This window comes from Cebus imitator, unplaced genomic scaffold, assembly GCF_001604975.1.
Source record: "Cebus imitator isolate Cc_AM_T3 unplaced genomic scaffold, Cebus_imitator-1.0 Scaffold568, whole genome shotgun sequence".
In the NCBI taxonomy this organism is placed as follows: domain Eukaryota; kingdom Metazoa; phylum Chordata; class Mammalia; order Primates; family Cebidae; genus Cebus; species Cebus imitator.
The window spans coordinates 971,955-996,227 of NW_016107883.1; the positions used below are offsets into that span (position 1 = coordinate 971,955).

Sequence of the window (24,273 nt, forward strand, 5' to 3'; positions counted from 1 at the left end):
GAGAGGGTGTCCCGAAGGGTGGCAGGGCCATGGGGCTGCACCCAGGGCATCCTATGTGGCCCTTCGTCGAGGACTCCGGGTTTCACTCTTTTGCATCCTAGGACCCTCATTCACGGAGATAAGAAAGGGGGATTTTCCATCTTCTGGGCAGACGACGGTCTGGACACCGGGGACCTTCTGCTGCAGAAGGAGTGCGAGGTGCTGCCAGATGACACTGTGAGCACGCTGTACAACCGCTTCCTCTTCCCAGAAGGCATCAAAGGGATGGTGAGGGCCTGGAGCCACCCTGCCCGCCCCGATGCACCCTCAAGCACCCTCCCTAGACCCAGCGCACTGCTCCTGGAGGCCACGAGTCTGTTCCCTAAATTCAGGATTCTAGAGGGAGAGAGCTCTCACTTCAAGGTTTCAGAGGCAGGATTAGGACAAACAGTGTATTGTATTAGGAGGAGCTCTTGCTCACAACGCACAGAACCCAACTCAAAAAGCATTTGGCAAAAAGGGGACATTGTGGGGCCCATTTAATAAACAAGGCTAAAGGCAGGGATGGGATCATGCCCTGCTCAATCCAGGAGCTTCAGCCATGATGTCATTAGGATTCTATTTCTCTCCCCTTGTTGACTCGTTGATTCTGCTTTTTTCTGTGTGATTAGCTTCATTCTCAGTTTGGCTGCCCTGAATTAGAGGAAAGATAGCCACTGTAGCTCAAGGATTCTAATTCTTGATTCCAGGGAAAGAGGAACGCTCTTTCATCAATCACAAATCAGGGGAGATTCTGACTGGCCAGTTTTTGGGTATTGTGATCCTCATCAGCCAATCACCAGCTGGGGTGATGGAATGTTCTGATAAAACACTCTTTCTCCTGGAATTTATCAATCACAAATCAGGGAAGATTCTGATTGGCCAGTTTTGGGGTCATGTGATCCCCATGAACCAATCATTGGCTGGGGTGATGTAATGCTCTGATAGGCTGCCTCAGTCACGTGCTTCCTGCTGCAGCAAGCTGAGAAGGTGGTGCCCTGTGGTCACATGGCCTGAGTGGCCGGGCAGCTCGGCTACCCTGGCAGGTGGCACTGCTGAGAGGCAGGGTGGTGGGCCATGGACCTGAGCCAACAGCTGGGGTTGGGGGAGTAGGGCTCAGGGAATCATAGCTGAGGGCTGCTGCCCCTGCCCTAGAGCAGGCTGGCTGGCAGGGCCGGAGGCAAAGGCGCTGTCCATGCAGGAGACGGATGGAGGCCCTGGGGAGCCCTCGCATTTTGGGAGCAGCAGGAAGGGCAGCCCCAGCGTCCACTGTCCCCTCGTACTCAGCTCCTTGCCATTGCTTTTTATTTTTCAATTATGTTAAACTTGTCTTTGGCACAGACTGACCAGCTCACAAAGTAGTGAGCAAAGTAAACTTGCTGGAGATTCAGTGGGACAGAGAAGGGGCTTACCTGTGCTTTCCGTGGCAAGCAACTCAAATACTTCTTGAAGCTGCGCTGTCCAACAAGGCAGCCACTGGTCACATGCAGCTATTAAATTAACTAAAATGAATTATACTGAAAAATTCAGCTCCCCAGTCTCAGCCACATTCCAAGGCCCCTGGCTAGCATGTCGGACCGTGCAGACTTAGAACTTGTCCATCACCATAGAGGGCTCCATCGGGCAGCCCTGCCTCAGACGCTGTGACACCAATCACCTCCCATTTTTGGCACCTCCTGGTCTCTTCCCTTAGGCTCTCACTCACGTGGACCCAGGCTCCTTGGCTCTCCTCCCTCTCCCCTGATTCCTTTCTCAGCACTTTCCTCTTTCCCGTCACAGAGAAACTACTTCCTGCTTCATCTCTGACCTCCAAACTTGCACGTTCGAGCCCACCACAGAGCTCAGGATTCACTCTCTTTACAAGGCAGAGAAGGCTTAGACAGCAACATGGACATCTGTGTCTGTGTTATACCTCCAGGGCTTTACAGTTTATATAATCTGCTAAGATCTCAGATGATGTAAGATCTATGTAATCTACGCCTTTGCCAGGTAGAGAGGGCGGGTCTGTGAGTGTGCAGCAGGAGTTAGGTTCACACTGACCCCCTTGTTCATGTGACAGGCGTTTCTTGGGTGCCTGCTGTGTGCCAGACAAGTCTGTTTAGTCTGGGGAAGGGTCCAGGCTTAGTGTGGAGCCCTGGGGCTGGGAGGGAGGCAAGGTCCTCCTGATGGGAGTGGCAACCGACTGGATCTCCCCAGGTGCAGGCAGTGAGGCTGATTGCTGAAGGCAAAGCCCCCAGACTCCCTCAGCCTGAGGAAGGAGCCACCTATGAGGGGATTCAGAAGAAGGAGACTGCCAAGGTGAGTGCTGGGTTCTTCCCCACCCCAAGCCTGCCTGTGAGCAAACTGGAGATGTAGAGGGCAGCCTGAGGAGGCTGGGGTTCAGCCTGGATGGTGCAGCTTGTAATTCTTTAAGCCAGAAGAGAGGGAAGCCCAGGTCAGGGTTGCTTGAAGACAGCTGTGGAGGATGAGGCCCGTGGCACCTGGAAGGGTAGGGAACAGGGTCCATTTCAGGTTCTTTCCTGTTCCTCTGTAGGAGGAATGGGCATGCAAAGCCCACAGGTAGGGAGAAGATCAGGAATTAGGGGGTAAAACGTCAACCGTAGTGCAAGCAGTCTCCAAGGCAAGACAGTGCAAGTCTCTGGAGCAATAGCCTGTTGGGGAGCCTCAGAGACCTGTGGGCTGTGTCTCAGCTCATGAGTATGGGGTGCTGTATGGGACTTATAGGAGCCCTGCCAGTGAGGAAAGGTGGGTGGGGCCCTATGGGACAGGTCTGAGCACATTGTGCTGGGGCCTCTGTGTAGGGTCTGAGCCATCTTGACAGCAGCAGAACATTATCTTCCCCAAACCATTCTGAAGTCTGCCCAGCCCATGAGAGACTGGGGGTCAGAGAGCACCCAGAACTGGGCACACCAGCTCAGGGACTCCAGCAAGTATCTAAGAGGAAGCTGATGTTACTGGCTCTCTCACAAGAGCTTGGTCCACTATCCAGATGTCATCAGGTGTGGGAGGGGAGTGAGGAGAGACCAGATGAGCACATGCATCTTGCTACCCACAGATCAACTGGGACCAGCCGGCAGAGGCCATTCACAACTGGATCCGTGGGAATGACAAGGTGCCAGGTGCCTGGACAGAGGCCTGTGAACAGGTGTGTCCCTGCATGGCTGGAATCCAGCCAGGTGCATTGGTGTATCCCACTGTCCATAAAACTATCACGTATGTTTGGACTGGTTGGTATAATAAATAGCTACTACACTGGCCCCTATTCCCACTGGGTACCACCTAACCATCCCAGCCTTTCCCCAGGAATGAGAGACCTACTCAGCCTCCAGTAGCTAAAGGGTAGATGTCCTTCATAGCTGGAGGCCTCCAGGCCCTTGTAGAGCCCCTGGGACCCAGCTGTATTGGTTGAGTCTCACCGTTGGGCTTGCAGAGACCCCAGGCCCAGTGCTGGCTCTGACTTGGCCTCAAGGCAGGGTGGGGCAGCACATTCAGGGCCAGGCATGGGCAGGCCAGATCCTGAATATGGGGAGCCTTGGGGGTCACAGGCTCTAGTGAGGCATCAGGGGTGGCAGGACTGCTTATGGTGGTCTTTGTGCAAACCTCTAGGGCTATCTTATCCCCCACACAGTCTCATACTGTCCAGACCCCTGATTCCCAGCCAGCTGCCTAGACTGTGGCTGGAAGCCTCTCTGCTGTCCTCACTAATGCAGAGCCCTTTGTACTAGCAAATACATCTTCTGATCAAAGGGACTACTGCTTGCCAGCACCCTGAGGGCAGGTGGCCTCTCTCCGTAATGCCTGGAGCACTTTCTCCTCTAGTCTGTGCACCTGATGTCTGAGGCCATGGGCCAAGGAGAAGGGTCTTATGGGGTACATGAGGTTGAGGCAGCCCTGCCATCAGCTCTCTGAGGGCACTGAGGCTCCTCCAGGTCCTGTTTGCGCCCCAGGAGGAAGGGCTTCAGAGGTCACATGGGCTTTGAACTGGCTCCCAGGTCTCAGCTGCCCCTGGTCCCCCTCCCTCCTCCCAGCCCTGCTCAGCCCTGCCTGGGCTGCTGGCTTCAGGGGCTTCTTCTCACCCACTGGCTTTTGCTTTTTCTTCCCTTGACAGAAACTGACATTTTTCAACTCAACACTGAACACTTCAGGCCTGGTGCCCGAGGGAGATACTTTGCCCATTCCAGGAGCCCATCGGCCAGGGGTGGTCACCAAAGCGGGACTCATCCTCTTTGGGAATGATGACAGAATGGTAAGGGTTGTGTCACTTGCCTGCTCAAGGCTACCCATGCTCCTGTCCTTGGGCTCAAACCTCACAGGAAGACCCTAGACTTCTCTGGAGAAAATGGAAAAAAACAGACCCAGGAGGGAACACTGAGCCTGCTCTGTCCCTGATTGGCTGGCTGGCCCCAAGCACAGGCTGTCTGAGGCAGTTTACCCACTTCCCTGTTCTGGGAAACTGGGTTCCCTGCCCTTCCTGGCCAGGCACCCGTCTCCAGGCCGAGTGCCCTGTGTGAGTGTAAGGCAACCCAGAATCAGAGAGAAGCCCTCCCAGGGAGCCTGGGCTCAGGGCCTCTCTGGTCTATCAGAGTATCTAAGTACCTCTGGGTGTGGGGTCATTAAGCCTCTGCCTCAGCTCCCATCTCTTTGAATGGGGATGCCATGGTGACTTAGCAGAGCCTTGGGAGCCATGCCAGCCGCCTGCTCTTGTTATTAGCACACTACAAATCATGGTACCAGCAAACACTGATGGAGCACCTTTTATGCCAGAACAATTTATACGCATTAAATTTAATCTGCCCAACAACACTATGAGATGTGTACAAATATTATATCCTTATAGAGGAGAAAACAGAGATTTAAATAACTTGCCCAGGATCACTCAAGCTAGCCTGTGGCAGAGTTGGGATTCAAACTTTGAAATTCTGGCTCCAAAGCGCTGATGCTGGTGTTGGCCATGGGAGCGTCCTGTTAATGTGCACTCTACTACTTCTTCTCACATGAGCAGCCAGGGATAGGGAGAGGGAAGGTGGGGTCTTCCCGCACTGACAAGGTTTGGATAAACCCCATGGGCGTGGTATCCCTAGCCATATTGCTGTGTCCTGCCAGCTGGAGTGAGGTGTGGCAGTGTGGGGACTGGCCTTCACTTGCTCTTGGTGTCCAGTCTGCTGTGCTCCCCTGTCGGAGGGTCTAGGCTGCCGTTGATGTCTCCAGTGTAGTGTTTTGATTGATATATGCAGTTGCAAGAGAATATCTGTCTGGGGGAATGTTCCAGAAAATCATGCCAGGCAGAAAGGGCGGAGGAAAGCAAAGCAAAAGTAAAGGTTCAGAAGAAGTCTAGCCTGGTGCTGCTCTTAGGGTGGGCTTTGGAGTATTAACTGCACCCTCCAATTATACCCGCCTGTCCCCACCTCTAGCAGCCTTTGGTTTCAGCAGCTCTGGAGTGGGGTAGAGGACCCACCAGGCATAGTCCCTCGGCCTCTCTGTGTTCAGGAGCTCTTATCCATCCACAGCAAGCAAGGAGGGGACAGTCCAGGCTGCTGGCATCCAGCCCTTACTGCAGCTGGAGGACAGGGCACCAGCCACAGGGGTCTGAGCAGGGCACCCACAGCGTCTGCCCAGAGACCAGCAAAGACAGCAATTTTAAAAAGGCAATTGTCTAAGAGGAAGCTTAGTTACCAGCTCTCATAAGAGCTTGGTCCACTGTCCAGAGGTGTTCAGGGTGGGAGGGGAGTGAGGAGAGACCAGCTGAGCACACACACCCTGCTCCCCACAGATCTACCCAGAAGACCCTGGGTTTAAACATCTTTCGGGCACTCCCTGTGGGGTCTGGCTGGGCTTTAGCTTGCAGAAAGCTCCAGAACATCTTCAAAAGGCAGTGGGGCGAGGGCCAGGCCAGGAGGCCAGCTCCAGTTCTGCCAGAGCATGCATAAAGGGTGCCATTCTTACATAGCCACTCTTAATGCATAGAGACATGTACCCGCCCATGAGCTTATCCATAACTCTTTTATTACACATGTTTTTTCCCTGGCCCCTAACAAAGGCATTTGTTAAAAAACTATTGATAAACAAGCAGGCCCCAAACAATTCAAACATGTTATTAAATACAATAAATCTGAGGCAGACACTAGAGTGTCCCAGAGACACGTGCTGCAGTGAGGGTGGTTCACATCTGGCAGCCAGAATCCCCTTAAACTGATGGCTGGATGCAGGCTCTACCTGGGACCAGCTTGAAGTGCTGTCCTGAAGCTGGAGACTGTGGGGACGGCCAGACTTTTTTTCAGCCTCTCCTCTTCCCACCTCTGTGTCCCACACAGGCATCTGGTGATGTTCTCCAGGTGCTTCTGTGGCGGTTCTGGGAGCTACGGGGTGATTGCAGGATTAGTTGTTTTTCTCAGTTGACTTTCATTCAGGTGCCTGAATGACTTTTCCTTTTTTTGATCCCCAGGAATCCTTTTTTATAGAAGAAATAAAGTCATTACACTTAAAAACAAAGTGAAAGCGTGGTGGGGGTGGGTGATGGAAAATGGAGCAGCTGGGGGCGGCACAAGCTTTGCAGTTTGTGTACCTGGAATGGTGGCCTCCCCACTCTGAACTCATCACAAACCTGGGAATCCCTGCTCCATCCTCATCTGAAGGTTGGAGACAAGGCTGGAGTGCCCAGCACAGCACCCCATGTGGAACTCCTTCATCACTGTCTCAAGTCTGACCACAGGAACTGTGAAATCCTTCCTTTTGTAGCTGCTGGTGAAGAACATTCAGCTGGAGGATGGCAAAATGATTCCGGCCTCAAACTTCTTTAAGGGGGCGGGCAGCAGTGCCCTTGAGCTGACGGAGGCGGAGCTGGTTATTGCGGAGGCAGTGCGGGTAAGAGGCAACTTCAGGGCTGCCATCAAGTTGGACAGGTTGTGCAGTGTACATGTGTTCTGCAAATTACATTCCCCGGAGTTGGCAGTGCCAGCCTCTGTGGGTGTCTGCATTGGCCCCACGTGCAGTGTTGGTTCTGTCTTGTCTTGGAGCTTTCTGTTGTCTTCTTGCTCTTCCTTCCTCTGTAACTGGGGCCCTGGGATCTGGCCAATTCAGTCTAACTCTTCTAAGGGCTCATTGTCAACAGTTAACAAGTGAAATAGAAGCTCCTGGAATATTTCAAAGAGTCAGGTGTCAAGCTCATGTCCCTGTGATTAGAATGTAAGCACTGGAGCCTTCCAGAAAGGCTGTGCCAGAGGCAGCATCCAGGGCTATGACCAGCATAGGCTGCCTGTGAGGCACACCTGGGCTCCAATCCAGCTTTGCCCAAGTGTGATGCTGTAGAGAGCTTTCCTCTCTGAAACTCAGTCTTCTCAACTTGAATTTCCATCCATGCTCACTGCCTGGAATTTGTTCCTGACCCTTCCCGTTCTCTCCCACTGTATTCTCCCCTGGGTGGAGAGTAAAGATCTGCAGGAAGACCTTCAAGAGAGAAGGAACAAGGCCCGAACAGGGCAGAGGCCTCCCTGTGTTCAGGGAGCCGCCATGGGAGGGCATTGGAGCTGGAGCCCAGGGGGTGAGGGGCAGTGTCAGCCAGACATAGCTGGGGACCGTGGGTGTTAACAGCAGATTCGGGGCAGGGCTCAGCAAGGATGGATGAGAGGCACTTGGGTGATCCAAAGGCACTGAGAGCCAGTGACTTCCTTACTTGAAAGTGGAATACTTGGAATGTCTGTTTAAAAAAATTCTGATTTATTCCAAAGATATCCCTGGAGCAGTGGCTCTGGCCCTGACTTGGCCTGCCCTGGAGTTGCAGGGCCAGCTGGACAGACAGCCCTCCTGGAGCCCACAGCTGAGTGGCCCTGGAGGTGAGCTAGGGTCATCTGTTTGTAGATGTAGACCCAAGTCAAAAGATGCTATCTTACAACAGCTGCAGCTGAGTCCTGCATTTGTAAAAAGGGAATAATAAGCCCTTCCTCAGTGGATGTTGTGATTGGTAAAGAAGATAACACACATGAAAAGGTTTAGTTTAGTAGCTGGCTACTAAACTCAGTACACACTGGCAATAAGTCTAAGCATCATCATGAGCAAAGCAGCTATTTCTAGAGTGTGTACTGTGAACAGAAGTTCTCAGAAAAGGAATTTGGAGAACAGAGACTTTATTCCAGCGACCAGTTTGCAAATCATGCAAAGGCAGCTTCCGGTCTAACAGGAAGGCACATTCCAGAGAACAATGGGAAGGCTGGGGTTTTATAGCAAAAGCACTCACCTAGGTTCCCATACAAAGGAAGGATTGAAACCAGTTCTAATTGGTTGGGCCCTGATTGGCTAGGTTCCCACACAAAGGAAGGATTGAAACCAGTTCTAATCAGCTGAGCCCTGATTGGCTGGTTTAGGTGAGCTCTGAAAGACCCAAAGATAAAAAGGTGTAGATTTTGGGGGAACTCAGATTACAGGTGTGACCCCCTAGACAGCAAATGACCACTTGGCTCTGTTTTAAATTTAGACCCAGTTAGCTGCTGGGGCTCAATCAGGAAGGATTGGCTCTTTCAGGTTTGCATTTGTTCACTGTGCATATTCACAGTGGACAAATGCTCTACCCTCCAGGAAGAGCAGTGTGTTTATTCATGATAACAACTCTCTCCAGTAGGTGCCCTCAGTACCTGCAGGTCCCAGCTCCGGAGTCAAGGCCTGACAAGTAGAGTCTGGGCTGTGGAGGGCTAGGCTCGAATTCTCCAGCTGTGCACTGTGCAGACCCCAGGACCATCACTAGACTGGCTATCATTAGCCCTCTTGCTCACAGCTGCACTTGGTCTCCAGGATGTGTGGTCTGGAGACCAATGGGGTAGAAGGGACATGGCCAAGACAACGAGAGACCAATCTGGGTCTGTGTAGCTACCCAGTGTTGCTGGAGAGGCCTGGCCTGTAGCTGTTCAGCAGAACACTCCAAGAGCCCGCTGAGGGCTGTGCAGGTAGTGGGCCACTACTCCCTACTCCCTCCTGAGCTGAGGCTGGGCGAGTGCTGCCCATGGCACAAACATTGTGTTTGCTGACTCTCCCTGTGGTCCATACTGTCTGCCTGCCTCACACAGAATCCTCACACAACTGCGGTCAGCACCGAAGGGCTGCCTGCGTTTTCATGGTTTGGTGGGCTATGGCTTCGTGGTGCATTCAGTGACCAGTCTGCCGCACTGCCCCTCCATGGCTCTACTCCCATCTCATAAGGGCCCTGTGTCTTGCAGGCGCCATCCATCAGTGGACGACTGGTGGCCTCAAGTGGTGTGGTCTGAGGCAGGTAGATCCTGCCAGGAGAATAGCCAGCGAAGGTTTCAGAGAACAGATGACACAGAAGTTGGACCCTTAAGGATGCCCAGGACTTAAATATTAGCTGGGGGGGAGGGGTCAGGGGAAGGTGGCATCAGCAGGTAAGAGCCCAGCAGAGGCCTGGAGGGGCAGGCAGCAGGTGTGTAGCAAACAGTGAGTGGCTTGGTTTACTGTTAATGGTCCCCTGAGGATGGGAAGGGCAGATCCATGACATTTTTCCAAAAAAGAAAGAGGAGAGCCAGAGCCAGGGGTGCTTGTGCCAGGTGTTGGGAAACTGGTTCTGATTAGGCCTGGACCAGCATCTCATGTCTCACCCCCCGCGAGCTGGGCCTATGATTAACAATGGCCTGGAGTTCATCCAGAGAGTGGGGACCTGGCCTGGTATTGCTGGGTCCCCTCCTGGCTCCTGTCCCACTGGACCTCACCAGCAGACTGCCCAGGGAACAATTGTTCCATCTTGACTGCTGGATAGCCTTACTGGGTGCCTTGGCTGAGCACCCACATCTACAGGGCTGGCTAGCTGAGCACTGCTGCCTTCCATAGGTCCCAGACTCAATCCTTCATAGGACACAGACCAGTTGGCATCTTGATGAAGTCAAGACCCAGGTCTTCTGAGCCCATCTGTGAGCCTCATAGTCACCCTGAGGCCCACCCTGTCCCCAGCCTGCTGCCACAACACCTGGGCATCGGTGTCACACTGGGGACACCAGAACTTGGACGCTAGCACCAAGGCAAGTAGGGCTCAGGAGCAACTGGGCTCTGGCTTTCTAGTCCCCAACCATGCCAAGAGGCCTGGCACATCTGTCCTCCACTAGCTAGACTGCCATGGAGACCCCAGAGAAACTGAGGGTTGAGGTGAGGTGGGCGTGAGAACAGCGGCCAGCATCAGAGGGGCCTGGGCTGTGGCAGCTTGTTCCCCGCTAGAAGGTGGTTGCTACTGGACCATTAGGTCTCCTGGGAAGAGGCAACATCTTCCGGCCTCAGGCCATCCGTGAGTCTGTTCAGGGAGTGGCACTTTTCCCCAGCTCCCCTGGGCCACCCTCTCATGAGGCCTTGCTTTGCAGAGTGCTTGGCAGCGGATCCTTCCCAATGTCCTGGAGGTTGAAGACTCCACTGATTTCTTCAAGTCGGGGGCCGCATCTGTGGACGTTGTGAGGTAAGGCAAGGAGTGGAGGGTCCTGTCCAAGGTACTTGGTGCTGTGTCACAAATATCTGCAAAACTGAGCAGCAGGAAACAACCATTTGTTACACTCATGGATCATGTGGGCCAGGTACCCAGGAAGGGCCAGTGTGCAGGTCTCCTAAATGCACACTTGGTGGGGGACAGCACAAATGAATGGTTGCAGGTCTTCATGAGAATAGTATAAGGGGTGGAGTTGCATGGGGCCTCTCAGGGAAGTTCTAGGAAGGAATTTGGGAGGAGTTGATGCAGAAGAGCAGGGCCGAGTTCATGGAGAGGATTGAGGTTATGTATTGTGCCAAACCATTTGTGCTGTGCATCAAAGCGCCCCAGAACTTCGAGATTTAAACCAACACCATACCTTAGCTCACAGTTCTTTGGGTCGACAGTTTGTGCTGGGCTCAGCTGATTTGTGTCAGATTTAGTTACTGTTAGCTGGGCTCACATAAGGGCAGGATCTGCCAAGTCAGCTGGGGCCTGGCTGGACCTGTGGTGGTGGTGGTGGATTCCAGGAGGGAGAGCAGGAGCCCAGGGAGGCCTGGGCTCAGAGTTAGCACATCATGTTCATTGCATTCTGTTGGCCAAAATGAGTCATGGAACAGGTCTAGCTTCCACGGGTGGGGGAAGAAACTCCACCTCTTGGTAGCAGGTGCTGCACCTTCACATGGCCAAGGCTGTGACTGCAGGGGTGGGCATTGTGGCCAGTTTTGCAATCTACCATGCATATGCGTTGGGGCTCAGTGGGCTAAGTTGGGCCTATGTGCTTGGAAACCTTGGGCACTGTGGACCTCTAGTAAAGTCAGTGTGAGGCAGTATGCAGTTTAGAATAATTGTTTTGTAAAAAATATGCCAAGAGGAAGAATGTCAGACACCTGAGAGAATGGTGTCCAGAGACCAGGCTGTGCCTTGTGTAGAGCTACTGAACTGAGGATGCAAAGAAAGCAAGACTGCTTTTCTGTAAATAGCTAAGAGTGTATGTCCTTTTTTAAAAAAAGAAGGTGGCAAAAACACATAATACAACATCTACTCACCCTCTTAAAATTATAACTGTACATTTATTGTTAACTATGAGCACAGTGTTGGTCAGCAGATCTTTATAGCTTTTTCTAGGACAACGAAACCTTTCTACCCATTGAACAGCCACTCCCCATTTCCTTCTCCCCCTTCCCTGGCAACAGCCATTCTTTCTGCTCTGATGAGCTTGGCCACTTTAGTACTTCATACAAGTGGAATCAAGCAGCATTTGTCCTTCTGTGACTGGCTTGTTAAACTTAGCATAATGTCCTCAAAATTCAGCCCTGTTGTAGCACGTGGCAGGATTGCCTTCTTTTTATGGCTGAATCCTATTTCATTGTACAGATAGACCATATTATCTGCTCATCTGCTGATGGACATTTGTGTTGTTGCCACGTCTTGGCTGTTGTGAATGAATATGGAAGTGCATGGGAATTTGAGGTCCTGATTGCAGTTCTTTTGGACAAATACCCAGCATTGAGATTGCTGGGTCATACAGTAGTTCTACTTTTAATTTTTTGAGGAGCCTCCATATTGTTCTCCATAGAGGCTGTACTATTTTACATTCCCACCAACAGTGCACAAAGGTTCCTTTCTCCCCATATCCTTGCCAATACTTTTTTTCCTTCCTACCTTCCTTCCTCTCCCCTTTTCTTCTTTCCTTTTGAACAAGAACCATCCCAACAGTGATAAGATGGTATATCCTTGTAGTTTTTATTTGCATTTTCCACATGACTAGTGATGTTGAGCATCTTTTCATATCCCTATTGGTCATTTGTATGTCTTCTTTGGAGAAATGTCTGCTCAAGCCTTGGCCCATTTGTAAATTGGATTATTTGTTTTGTTTGCTACTGAGTTGTAGGAACTCCTTACACATTTTAGGGATTAACCTCTTATCAGACATATGGTTTGCAAATGTTTTCTCCCATTTCATAGGTTGCTTTTTCACTATGCCGATTGTTTCCTTTGCTTTGCAGAAGCTTTTTACTTTGATGTATATCACTTGTATGTTTTTGCTTTTGTTTCCAGTTCTTTTGGTGTGATATTCAAGAAACCATTGCAAAGACCAATGTCATGAAGACTTTCCCCTAGGCTTTCTTCCAGTTTTACAGTTTTAAGTCTTACTTTTAAGTTTTTCATATATTTTGAGTTGACTATTTGTGTGTATGGGGCCAGATAAGGATCTGATTTCATTCTTTTGCATGAGGACATCCAGTCTTTCCAACACCATTTGCTGAAGAAACTATCGCTTTCCCATTGTGTATCCTTGGCACCCTTCTTGAAGATTAGTTGGCCATATATGTTTAGGCTTATTTCGAGGCTATATTGTCCATTGGTCTATATATCTATGTTTATGCCATACTACTTTGATTATTGTAGTTTTGTAGTAAATTTTAATATCAGGAAATGTGAGTCCTCTAACTTTGTTCTTTTTCAGGGTTGTTTTAACTATTCACAGTTCCTTGATATGCCATATGATTTTAAGATGAGTTTGGTAATTTCTGCAAAATATCACTTGGGATTTTAATAGAGTTCACATAGAAATTATAGATAACTTTGGGTAGTATTGTCATCTTAACAATATTAAGTTCTCCAGTCCATGAACACAGATGGCTTTCTATTTATTTAGATCTTCTGTAATTTCTTTCAGCAATGTTTTGCAGTTTTCAGTGTACAACTCTGTTGCCTACTTGGTTAAATTTATTCTTATTTTATTCTTTTGACACCGTTGTAAATGGAATTGTTTTCTTAATTTTCTTTTGGGATTGTTCATTGCTAGTGTATGGAGTTGCAACTGTTTTTTGCATGTTATTTTTGTATCCTGCAATTTTGCTGAATTCCTTTATTAGCTCTAACAGTTTTTTGGAGGTCCAGAATATTTAAGGTTTTCTTTTTCTGTTTTTTAGACAGGGTCTTGCTCTGTCACTCAGGATGGAGCAGTGGTGTAATCATAGCCCACTGTAGCCTCAAATTCCTGGGGTCAAGTGATCCTCCTGCCTAAGCCTCCTGAGTAGCTGGGACTCCAGGCATGCACCACTACACCCAGCTAACTTAAAACAATTTTTTGTGCAGACAAGGTCTTGCTATGTTGCCTAGGCTGATTTTGAACTCCTAGGCTCAAATGATCTTCCTACCTTGACCTCCCAAAGTGCTGGAATTACAGGGTGAGGCATTGCACCTGGCCCATTTAAGGATTTCTACATGTAAAATCACGTTATCTGTGAAGAGATATGATTTAACTTCTTCCTTCACAATTTGGATTAATGTTTCTTTCTTGCCTAATTGCCCTGGCTGGAGCTTCCAATGCAGTAGTCTCCCCTTATTTGTGGTTTTGCTTTCTGCAATTTAAGTTACCCATGGTCAGTCATGGTTGGAAACTATTAAGTGGAAAATTCTAGAAATAAATAATTCATATGTTTTTAAGTTGCACAACATTTGATAGAATGATGAAATCTCATGCTGTCCTGCTCCATCCCACCTGATATGTGAATCATCCCTTTAACCATGGTGTATACACTGCCCGCCCATTAGTCACTTAGTAGCCACTGATGTTATCAGAAAAAGTGTGGAATATACAGATCGTGCCAGACTTACAATGCTTCAACTTAGGATTTTTTGACTTTACAATGATATAAAAATGATACAAATTCAGTAAGAATTATACTTTGTGTAACCCATACAAAATTCTGTTCTTCACTTTCAGTATAGTATTCAATAAATTGTATGAGATATTCAAAACTTTAGTATAAAATAGGGTTTGTGTTAGATGAGTTTGCCCAACTGTAGGTTAATGTTAATGTTCTGAGAACATTTAAGTTTAGCCTAGGCTAAGCTCTGATGTTCAGTATGTTAGGGATATTAAATTCATTTTCCACTTAACAACATTTTCAATTTATAATGAGTTTTTGGGATGTAGCCCTATCATAAGTCAAGAAGCACAGTGTAGGGTTCAGCCCTTTATTTGGTTTCAGGCATTCACTGGAAGCCTTGGAACAACCCCCTCGCCCCCCTGGCCCAAGTGTAAGGAGGGACTATTATATTATATTGAATGGAAGTGGTGAAAGCAAGCATCCTCATTTTGCTGCTGATCTCAGGGGAAAGGCTTTCAGTCACCATTGAGTATGTTAGATGTGAGTTTTTCAAATATGGCCTTTTTCATAGAGAGAATGTTTCCTTCTATTCTTAGCTTGAGTGTTTTTTAATCAAAAGAGCATATTGAATTTTGTCAGATTCTTTTTTCTGCATTAAATGAGATGACCATGTGTTTTTCTCTTCATTCCGTTAATGTGGCATGTTATACTGATTGATTTTCATAGGTGAACTATCCTTGCATTCTGAGAATTAATCCTACTTGGTCATGGTATGTAATCTTCTTAAAATGCTGCTGAAATCAGTTTGCTAGCATTTTGTTGGGGATTTTTGCATCAGTTTTTATAAGGGATATTGATCTGTAATTTTCTTTTGTTGTATGTTTGGCTTGCTTTGGTGTCAGGGTAAATGCTGGACTTACGGACAGAGTTGAGGATGTATTCTCTCTTTAGTTTTTTGGAAGAGTTTGAGAAAAACTGGTGTTAATTTCCCTTCAAATGTTTGGTAGAATTCACCAGTGAAACCATTCAGCCCTGGGTTTTTCTTAGCTGGAAAGATTTTGATTACTGATTCAGTTTCCTTACTAGTTACATATCTATTCAAATTTTCTGTTTCTCCATGAGTGAGTTTTGATAGATTGTGTGTTTCTGGGAATTTGTTCACTTTACCTAGTTATTATTTATCATATATTTTCTTATGATGCTTCTTATTTCTGTAAAATTGGTATGTCTCCCTTTGACTTCTGATTCTAGTTACTTGAGCCTTCACTTTTTGTTTCTTGGTCAGTCCAGCTAAAGGTTTGTTAATTTTGTTGATATTTTTAAGGAATCAAAATTTGATTTTGTTGATTTTCTGTATTGTTTTTCTAGTCTCTATTTCATTTATCTCTGTTCTAACCTTAATTATTCCTTCCTTCTACTAGTTTTGAGTTTAGATTACTTTTTAATCTAGTTCTTTAAGGTGTACAGCTTAGGTAACTGATCGGAGGTCTTTATTCTTTTCTAATGCATATATTTACACCTGTAAACATCTCCCTTAGTACTACTTTTCCTACATCTTATAAGTTTTGATATGTTGTGTTTTTATTTTCCTTTGAGTAAAAGTATTTTCTAGTTTCTCTTGTGTTTTCTTCTTTAACCCATTAGTTGTTTAAGAGTATGCTAGTTCATTTTCATATATTTGTGGATTTTCCAGTTTTCCTTCTGTTATTGATTTCTAGTCTCATTCCATTTTGATTAGGAAAGGTACTTTGTAAGATTTCAATATTTTTACATGTATTAAGACTTATCATGTAGCCTAAAAAATGGTTTATCCTGAAGACTGTTCCATGTGCCCTTGAGAAGAATGTGTGTTCTGCTCTTCTTGAACAGTGTTTTGTATATGTCTGATTGGTTTGTGATGTTCAGGTGTCTTATTCTTGAATATATTATTGAAAGTTGGGCATCTAAGTATCTAACTACTATGGTAGAAAAGTTAATTTTGCTTCACATATTTTGGGGCTGTGTTAGGTGTGTATGAATTTATAATCGTTATATCCTCTTGCAGCATCAAACCTTGTTATCAATATAATATCCTTCTTTGTCTCTTGTAAACTTGTTAGATTTAAAGTCTATTTTATGTTACTATTGGCATGGAATGTTTTCTCCATCCTTTTACTTCCAGCTCTTTTATATCCTTATATCTAAGTGATTCTCTTGTGGCATATGTATGGATATTGGGTTTTATTCAGTTATCCAATTTGTGCCTTCTCATGTTTAAACTTTAAAATAGATTGAACTGGAGAGTTTAATCAATTTACATTTAACTTGCTTACTAATAAATAAAGATTTATTTCTGCCATTTGTTTTCTGCATATCTTATTTTTTTGTCCTCACTTTCTGTATACTGTCCTTTTTTGTATTTGGTAATTTTTTTGTAGTGTATGACTTTGATTCCCTTCTTTAATTGTATGTTTTTTAGTTATTTCAGGGTTGTTACTTGGGGATTATAATTGACATGTTAAATTTATAACAAGGTAGTTTGAATAATATCAACCCAGCTTCAATAGTATAAAAACATTCTCATTCTATACATCTCTTTTCCTTCCCCTTTATAGTACTACTGTCACAATGTACATTTTTATACATTGTATACCCATTAATATATATTTAAAATTATTGTATAGGAAAAAAAGAGAAGTTACAAACCACATTAAAAATACAAGTATAGAGAAACTGAGGAACAAAAAAAATAAGACATGCAAAAAACAAATGGCAGAAATAAATAAAAAGAGAAAGACTCTTTTTCAGCATTTCTTCTAGGGAAGGTCTACTGCTAATGAATTTCTTCAGCCTTTGTTTCTATGGTAATATCTTAATTTCTCTTTCATTCTTGAAAGATAGTTTTGATGGATATAGAATTCTTGGTTGCCATTTTTCCCCATAACTTTTAATATGTTATCCAACTGTTTTCTGTCCTTTAAGATGTTTTAGTGGAAGTCAGCTTTTAATCTTATCAAAGATCCTTTGTATATAACAAGCCACTTCTCTCTTGCTACTGTCCAAATTATTTCTCTTTCTCTGCGTTTCAACAAGTTGGGTGTAATGTGCCTTGGTGTTGATCTCTTTGAGTGTATCCTTCTTGGACTTCATTGAATGTCTTAGATGTGTATATCCGTTTCTTTCCTGATGTTTGGGAACTTTGGGGCCATTATTTCTCCAAATAAATTTTTTTTCTGCCTTTTTCTCTTTTTTTCTCTGGAGTTCCTATGAGTATGTTGTTATGTTTCATGGCATCCTGTAAATCCTACAGGCTCTTTTCATTTTTCTTCATTCTTTTTTCTTTCTGCTTCTGAGACTGAATAATTTCAACTTTGCTCATCTTTCCTTCAGCCTGCTCAAAACTACTGTTTAATCCCTTTAGTGAGTTTTTTGTTTGTTTCAGTTATTGTACTTGCCAGCTCAAGAATTTGTGCTTGACTTCTTCTTATAGTTGTGGTCACTTTATTGATATTCTCATTTTGTTCACACATCATTTTCTTGATTTCCTTTAGTTTTTGTTCATAATTTTCTTTAGTTCATTGAAAATATTTAAGGCATTGGACATAATGTCTTTGACCAATAATTCCAATATCTGATCTTCCTCAGGAATACATTCTTTGAAATTCTTTTTTGTTCCTGTGAATGGGCTCTTCTTTCCTATTTCTTCATGTGTTTTGTAGATCTTTCTTGGTCATAACTGGACATTTTGAATGTTATGTTGTGGTAATTCTGGAAATATATTTCTCTCACTCATTAGGGATTATTAATCTTCCTTGTTGAGGGCTGGAGCCACCTGTTTGTGACTTTTCCAAATCATTTTTGCAAGGTATGTTCCTTGTTGTATGCTGTCATTGAATTTTCTGTTCCATTGTTCCTGTAGTCAGACAGTGACCTGACAAAGATTTCCATAAATGCCTTGCTACCAAAGTGGCGAGAAAGTATTGCCTTTCAAAATCTCCTGGAAGCTACTCCAGGCTGCGAGGGTTGAAACAGTGACTGCCAGCCTTTATGATAGCCTCTCAGGAATCAAAAGGAATATCCATGCTCAGGACACAGTGCTGGTGGTTGGAGGACAAGGTCCCTATTGCCCACCTTGGCTTCAACAAGCTGTATCTGGAATATGACCCAGCCCTGCTTAAGCTTTCTGTGGCAGAGGTGGGAGGTGGCGGGTGCCAACCAATAGCTTATGAGAGACTGAAATTCACTGAAAATGATTGACACTTACCAGCGTCTTCACCAGTCTTTCTCCTTGGTGCTGAAAGCATTTGACTAGACCCCAGATCTCCAACATATTTGATTTATATTAATTCCTTAGTTATTTAGGTAAGGGGTTGTATTTTCAGAGCTTCCTGTTCTGCTGTCTGCTGTCTAGACATAGGCTTTTATTTCTTTGGGATAAATACTTAAGAGTGAAATGGGAAGTATGTTTAATTCTTTATAAACTGCTAAACTGCTTTGCAAAGTGGTAGTACCATTTACATCCCCACCAGTGGTATGTGTGAGCTCCAGTTGCTCAGTGTACTACATCTTTCCCAGTAGTGGGAATGGTCAGGCTTTTAAACTTTAGACATTCTAATAAATGTGCAGCTACATTTCACTGTGATTTTAATTTGCATTTCCCCAATGGCTAATGATGTTGAGCATCTTGTCATATTCTTATTTGTCATCCATATTTCTCCTTTGGAGAGGCATCTGTTCAATCTTTTGCTCATTTTTAATTAGGTTGTTTGCTTTCTTAGTGTTGAGTTTTGAGGGTTCTTTATATATCCTGAATACAAGTTCTTTATTAGATAATGTGATTTGGAAATGTTTTCTTCCAATTTGTGGTTTGTATTTTTATTCTTTTAACAGAGTTTTTTGGAGATTATTATTAATCTACTAATTATTATTATAAGGTGGTTGTCATATTTACTCCTCACAAAATAACAGAGGAGCTATCATTACTTCTGTTTTACAGGTGAATAAATTAAGGCAATTTGGCTCAGGTCACAAATTAGAAAGTGATGGAGCGAGAATTTGGACCCAGGGCCATCTGAGTCCACAGCCTGGGCCCTTTCCCCCACTTCTGGGCTCATGGCTAGCCCCCGGTGCTGGGATGGGCCTCTTGGGGTGTTTTGTGCCACTGCTGCTGCTGCTGGCGATGCAGGCCTGCCGATTCCCTCCTGTGTCCCCATCTTTCCATCTCCTTCCTCCAGGCTGGTGGAGGAAATGAAGGAGCTGTGTGATGGCCTGGAGTTAGAAAACGAAGATGTGTACATGGCATCCACCTTTGGGGACTTCATCCAGCTGTTAGTGAGGAAGCTTCGAGGGGACGATGAGGAGGGCGAGTGCAGCATTGACTACGTGAGTGCTGGGCCCTCCCTGTAGCAGGCCCTGCAGACCCCTCTGGCAGCTGCATCTGTGACTACCTAAGACAAGAGAAGAAACCTGGGCATTCAGGAAGCCAGGGCCTCAGGAGCCTACCCTTCCGTTTCTCATGCTCTCCCTGCACCTGGGATAGCCTGAGGATGTTGGTACAGTGAGGCAGGCTTAGCAGAGGATGTTGCTGTCTGATGCTCAGGACATGGGCCAAACCCTGAGTCCCAAGGCATGCGATCAGGATACTAAGAGACTTCTAGTTCCCAGTAAGGAAACAAATGATCCTATATATTCAACTTGTGTGTATGGAAGCATGATAAGTAATTGAAAATCTATTTTTTAAAGAGATTATTAAGAAATCTTCCCCAAGCTATCTTTATAGACTGCCAACTCCCATAGGAATGGACCTTGACGTAGTTTGTTTGGCTGGTAGATTGGAACAAAAGTGGGTGAAGAAAGCACAGTGGACCAAGGTGGACCCCCGAGTGTCCTTGGGATTGAGGACAAACAACTGACGAACATATTTCAGGAGGAGGATGGTATCCCAGAAGTGCCTGCATTCAGAGAGGAATTCCCAATCCATAGGGACATGAGTGGTGGGTGGTGGCATGTCTGGTGGCTACCAAGGGCCTCACTGCCCAGTGGCATTTCCTCTGTGCTGAGAGTCCTCTCGGCCCTGCCCTGAGGAAGCTGAGGAGCCAGCCCAAGGCCGCACAGGGAGTAGGTGAAAGCGCTGGACTCCCACCAGGCAGCCTGACTGCAGAGCCTGTCCTTCATCTCTCCCCTGCTGTCCTTCATCTCTCAGCTGCTGCCCACATGCAGCTCTGGAGCCCCAGGAGGCCCTTGGGAAGTATGCCTGTGTGTGGCCGTCCAGCTGTCTGTGTGTGCCTCCTGCGCCCTGTGTGGGTTTGTGCTTGTCACTGAGTCCTTTCTTCCAGGTGGAAATGGTGGTGAACAAGCGCACCCTCCACATGCCCCACCAGCTTTTCATCGGGGGGGCATTCATGGATGCCGAGGGCGCCAAGACCTTTGAGACCATCAATCCCACTGACGGAAGTGTGAGTGCAGGCCCAGCGCCCCTTCCCCACATTCCCCAGCCTTACCATCCTTCCTCCCCTACCCCTTCTGGCCTCTGTGGGTCCTGACCTTGAGGGCCTCTGCTTGGACATGTGCCTTTGAGAGGGACAGGAAACTATACCAGTTCTTTTCCAGCCCACCCTATTGGAGTGGTACGGAGAGGAGGTGCAAGGTGGTGGCAGGAGGCAGGAGTGCTCTGAAGGGTCTTGTACCTGCTTCAGAGACTGGGAACAGGGTTCCTCCTCCCCAGTAGGAAGAAATGAGGCCATTGCCACAGCTCCACACTTCATCAGTAGCCCCAGCATGGGACTCGCCTTGTCTAATACTTGAACTGTCCGCCACTGGGACATTCATCCTCGAGTTGAATCCCGTGTTTGCCACTCTCTCTTGACTGTGACCTTGGGGTGTGATGAGCCAATGCACGCCTATGGTAGATACACAGATGGGCATGTCTGAAATGTGGGTCTCGAAGCAGAGCTTGCTCTTGTGGCTGCACACTGACGTTTTTCTATCCTGTCCCTCCTGTAGGATCTGCTGAATCCTTGCAGAATACAGAGAGTATACTCAAAACGAATCATTCGAGGGAGTTAAAGACTGATCTGCAAAGAGACAGGAAGGGGATAGGGACACAGATAGGACAGTGCAGTGCCCTTGGGATGAAGCATCAGAAGGGGCTAAGGATGGGGCCTTGGCAGAAGGGGCGAGGCTGTCTGTGGTGGCAGACAGGAGGGGCTGGCTTTGCCCTCTCACCCCAGGATCCCACTGGCTCCCCTCAGCACACCAGCAGGCACAAGTTGAGGGAGCCTGCATGGGTGGCACACTCAAGGCAGGAACGGGGTGGGGACCGTGGGGTTTAGACATACAAACAGCCTTCTCCCAGGAAGACCTGTCTTCTCTTCTTGTGTAAGCCCTCCCAGGGCTGTCCTTTGGCCATGCTTCCCCTCCACACCTGCCTGTGTGGCCAGGGGAAGCATGGCCAAAGCACAAGAGGAAGCCTAGGAGGAAGCTGGGGTAGCAGGCAGGGGATTTGTGTGCAGCTGACCGAGGGAGAACTGGTCACAGCTCTGCTTTTGCTATAGGTCATCTGCCAGGTATCCCTGGCCCAAGTCACCGATGTCGACAAGGCAGTGGCTGCAGCCAAGGATGCCTTTGAGAATGGACTGTGGGGGAAGATCAGCGCGCGGGACCGGGGCCGGCTGCTGTACAGGTGGGAGCTCAGCATGCACCTGCCAGCCTTTGCCACCGTCAACTTGGGCGGGGCCGGGGGGTGCTTTTGCAAAGGCCTCTTTACCTGCCAGGAGGAGGTGGGTCCTTGGGACGCCATGGGACCAAGGCCATCAGATGGACCAGGCTGGGGCTCCTTGCCTGAGGCTCAGAAAAGGTTTCTCAGAGGAAGGGACACGAGAAACACGAGGTGTTGCAGCAGAGTGGCCTCAGGGGAGGTGCCTGGTGAAGGTGAGGATGTACGGAAGCCAAGGGCTGCTTCTGAAGTACGCGCGGGCTGGGCCTCCCAGGCAGACACAGCACTGCCCTTGCCAGCGTGGGCCAAAGGAGACTCAGCTCCTGCACACAGAAGTCAAGGGCCAGGGAGGCGCTGACCTGGACTCTGCTTGCTCAGCCTGGCTCTGGCTGCTGGAATCCATAGGTCTCACATTTTCTTTTCTTTTTAATTTTAAGTCAGGAAGGAAGGGACCTTCTCTCCTTAGTTCCAGTTCAGATGTCTTAGGCAAGGACTTGTGATGATGACTTTAGCTTATGACTGTAGAGTGACAGAGAGGCCCAGAAGAGAGGTGCTACATCCCTGGAACCACAGGGCCTTGGGGGAAGAAGCAGTCACCTTTGCAGAGGTGAGATGATGTTCCTGAAAGAAGGGAGGTTACCGGCAGATGAACCCAGGGCACAGGCGTCTCGGGGGCTGGCCCTTTCGCTAGGTCCTGGGAAGCTCTAGAGTTGCGAAGCCCGGTTATTGCAAGGTCCCAGTGAGGCTCCTCACCTGGCAGGAGAGACCCTGCCTTGGCCCTGTGGTCAGAATGGCTCTGTTTCTGTTATACTCCAGAGGCCAGAAAAGCCAGGGCAGCCCAGCAGCAGGAAACAAGAGAGAGGGACCTCCATGGTTTGCAAAAACAAATGGAGATTAGGATTGGGGCAGGGAGGGCTGTGGGAGCTGGCATGCCTAGCCTTTCATAGGTTCCTGTCCCCTTTGCAAACCCCTCAATTCTGGAAAGGCACTGGCCACGCCCAGCAGTCCCTAGAGCTCCTGGAAGTCAGGGAGAGCTGTGAAACAGGCATGCCAGGTGAAGGGAGAGCCTCTGGCCTGGGCCCTGCAGACCTTTGGTAGACTGCGTGGCCAACAGCGTATGTGGGGTTCCTCCTTGGCCTCTGCTGCCAGCTGGTGGCTTGTATCGTAACAGCTCTACTTACCCACAATGACAGTGAGGGAGGCACCCTGGCAGCTGTAAGTGGACCAGTTCCTGTCCTGTACAAGCTCTCAGGCCCCTTGGAGTCCTGGTAGTGCCCATTGCTAGTTCTGCCTGAGCTCAGCATGACAGAGGCTGAGTCTAGATGTCCCAGAGTGGGCAGAACAGGATTTCCCAGATAAATGGCCACACAGTACCCTGTCAGGGTGGTGGGACCACCATGGGTGTTAGAGAACAAGAAGGCACTGCAGGAATCAGACATTACACAGTTGTGGAAGCTGGGACGAAGGACCAGAGGGAGATTTAAAGAAGGTTCCTAGGCAGTCCCACAAACTCCTGGTGGACAGGATAGAACCTCCAGGGAGCAGAAGCAGCCGTATCCAGCTGCCGAGTAGAGCCACAAAGAGGAGCTACTCTTTGTGGGAAAGACCGTGGGGAGCTGCTGTCTCTGCCCAGATATGACTGTGGTCCATGGTTGAGGATCTGGCAGTGGTCCAGGCTGCTGATGGTCTGTAGGGCCGGCTGAGCCCCCTGGACGCCCCTGCATCTGCCCTGCAGACCTTCAGAGGGAGATGGCAGCAGCTTCACTTCTCCTGCACTGCTACCCTGGCACCCAGGGACTGGGCTCTGGGGAGCGCAGGTGCCAGGGTGTCAATTCAGCCGCCTACCTGAATTGACAATAGAATAGCCCCACAAGGCAGCCACTCAGAGCTTCCTGAATAGTGCACTCGGGTGATGGCTACTGTAGAAAGTATGTCCTGGGAACTGGACTGATGACACAGCCACGTCACACACAGGTGGCACTGTCTAGGAATATGGGGGATTCAGGGATCAGGGCTGATGAAGGAAAAGGATGTGAGCACAGGAGGCATGGCACACCACAAGCTTTAGTGGGCTGCAGTTGGGCAGGGTTGCAGGAGAGGGGCGGTGAGACTGTCCCGAGGCTGCTGTGTGGGCTTCCATGTCCAGGTGGCAACACGCAGTGACCGTTAGGCTCTGGGTCTGAGGGCTGCCAAGGGCGGTAGCAGCTGGTGCCTTATCACCGCAAGGCCCTGTTTCATCAACAGGCAACAGCTGCCGGTTGAGGTTCCACTACCGGCCACTAGGTGGTATTTTCACTATTTGTTGTACACAATCGGTTTTTCTCAGAAACTGATTTACACGTGGGCTCTTCTTGCCCAGGGTGGCCTCGCCCAGTCAGTTTCATGCAGCAAACCTGAGCTGAGTGTGCCCAGAGCTGTGCTGGAGCTGGGTGCTGCGGAAAGCAGAGAATCAGACAGTGCCCTGCCCCCTGCAGCCGGGATTCCAATGGGCA

General features: G+C 48.0%; 1 protein-coding gene across 2 annotated transcripts in view; it reads left to right on the forward strand.

Moving 5' to 3' along the window:
* ALDH1L1 (aldehyde dehydrogenase 1 family member L1) overlaps positions 1-24,273 on the forward strand; it is an 86,422-nt gene that overhangs the window by 33,675 nt on the left and 28,474 nt on the right. For both annotated transcript variants that reach the window (XM_017515988.2, XM_037734032.1), the window contains 9 exons: positions 102-267; positions 2,215-2,316; positions 3,074-3,163; positions 4,127-4,264; positions 6,754-6,879; positions 10,368-10,459; positions 19,302-19,449; positions 20,403-20,522; positions 21,621-21,748. In XM_017515988.2, the coding sequence (XP_017371477.1) occupies positions 102-267; positions 2,215-2,316; positions 3,074-3,163; positions 4,127-4,264; positions 6,754-6,879; positions 10,368-10,459; positions 19,302-19,449; positions 20,403-20,522; positions 21,621-21,748 (1,110 nt within the window). The remainder of the gene's footprint in view (positions 1-101; positions 268-2,214; positions 2,317-3,073; positions 3,164-4,126; positions 4,265-6,753; positions 6,880-10,367; positions 10,460-19,301; positions 19,450-20,402; positions 20,523-21,620; positions 21,749-24,273) is intronic.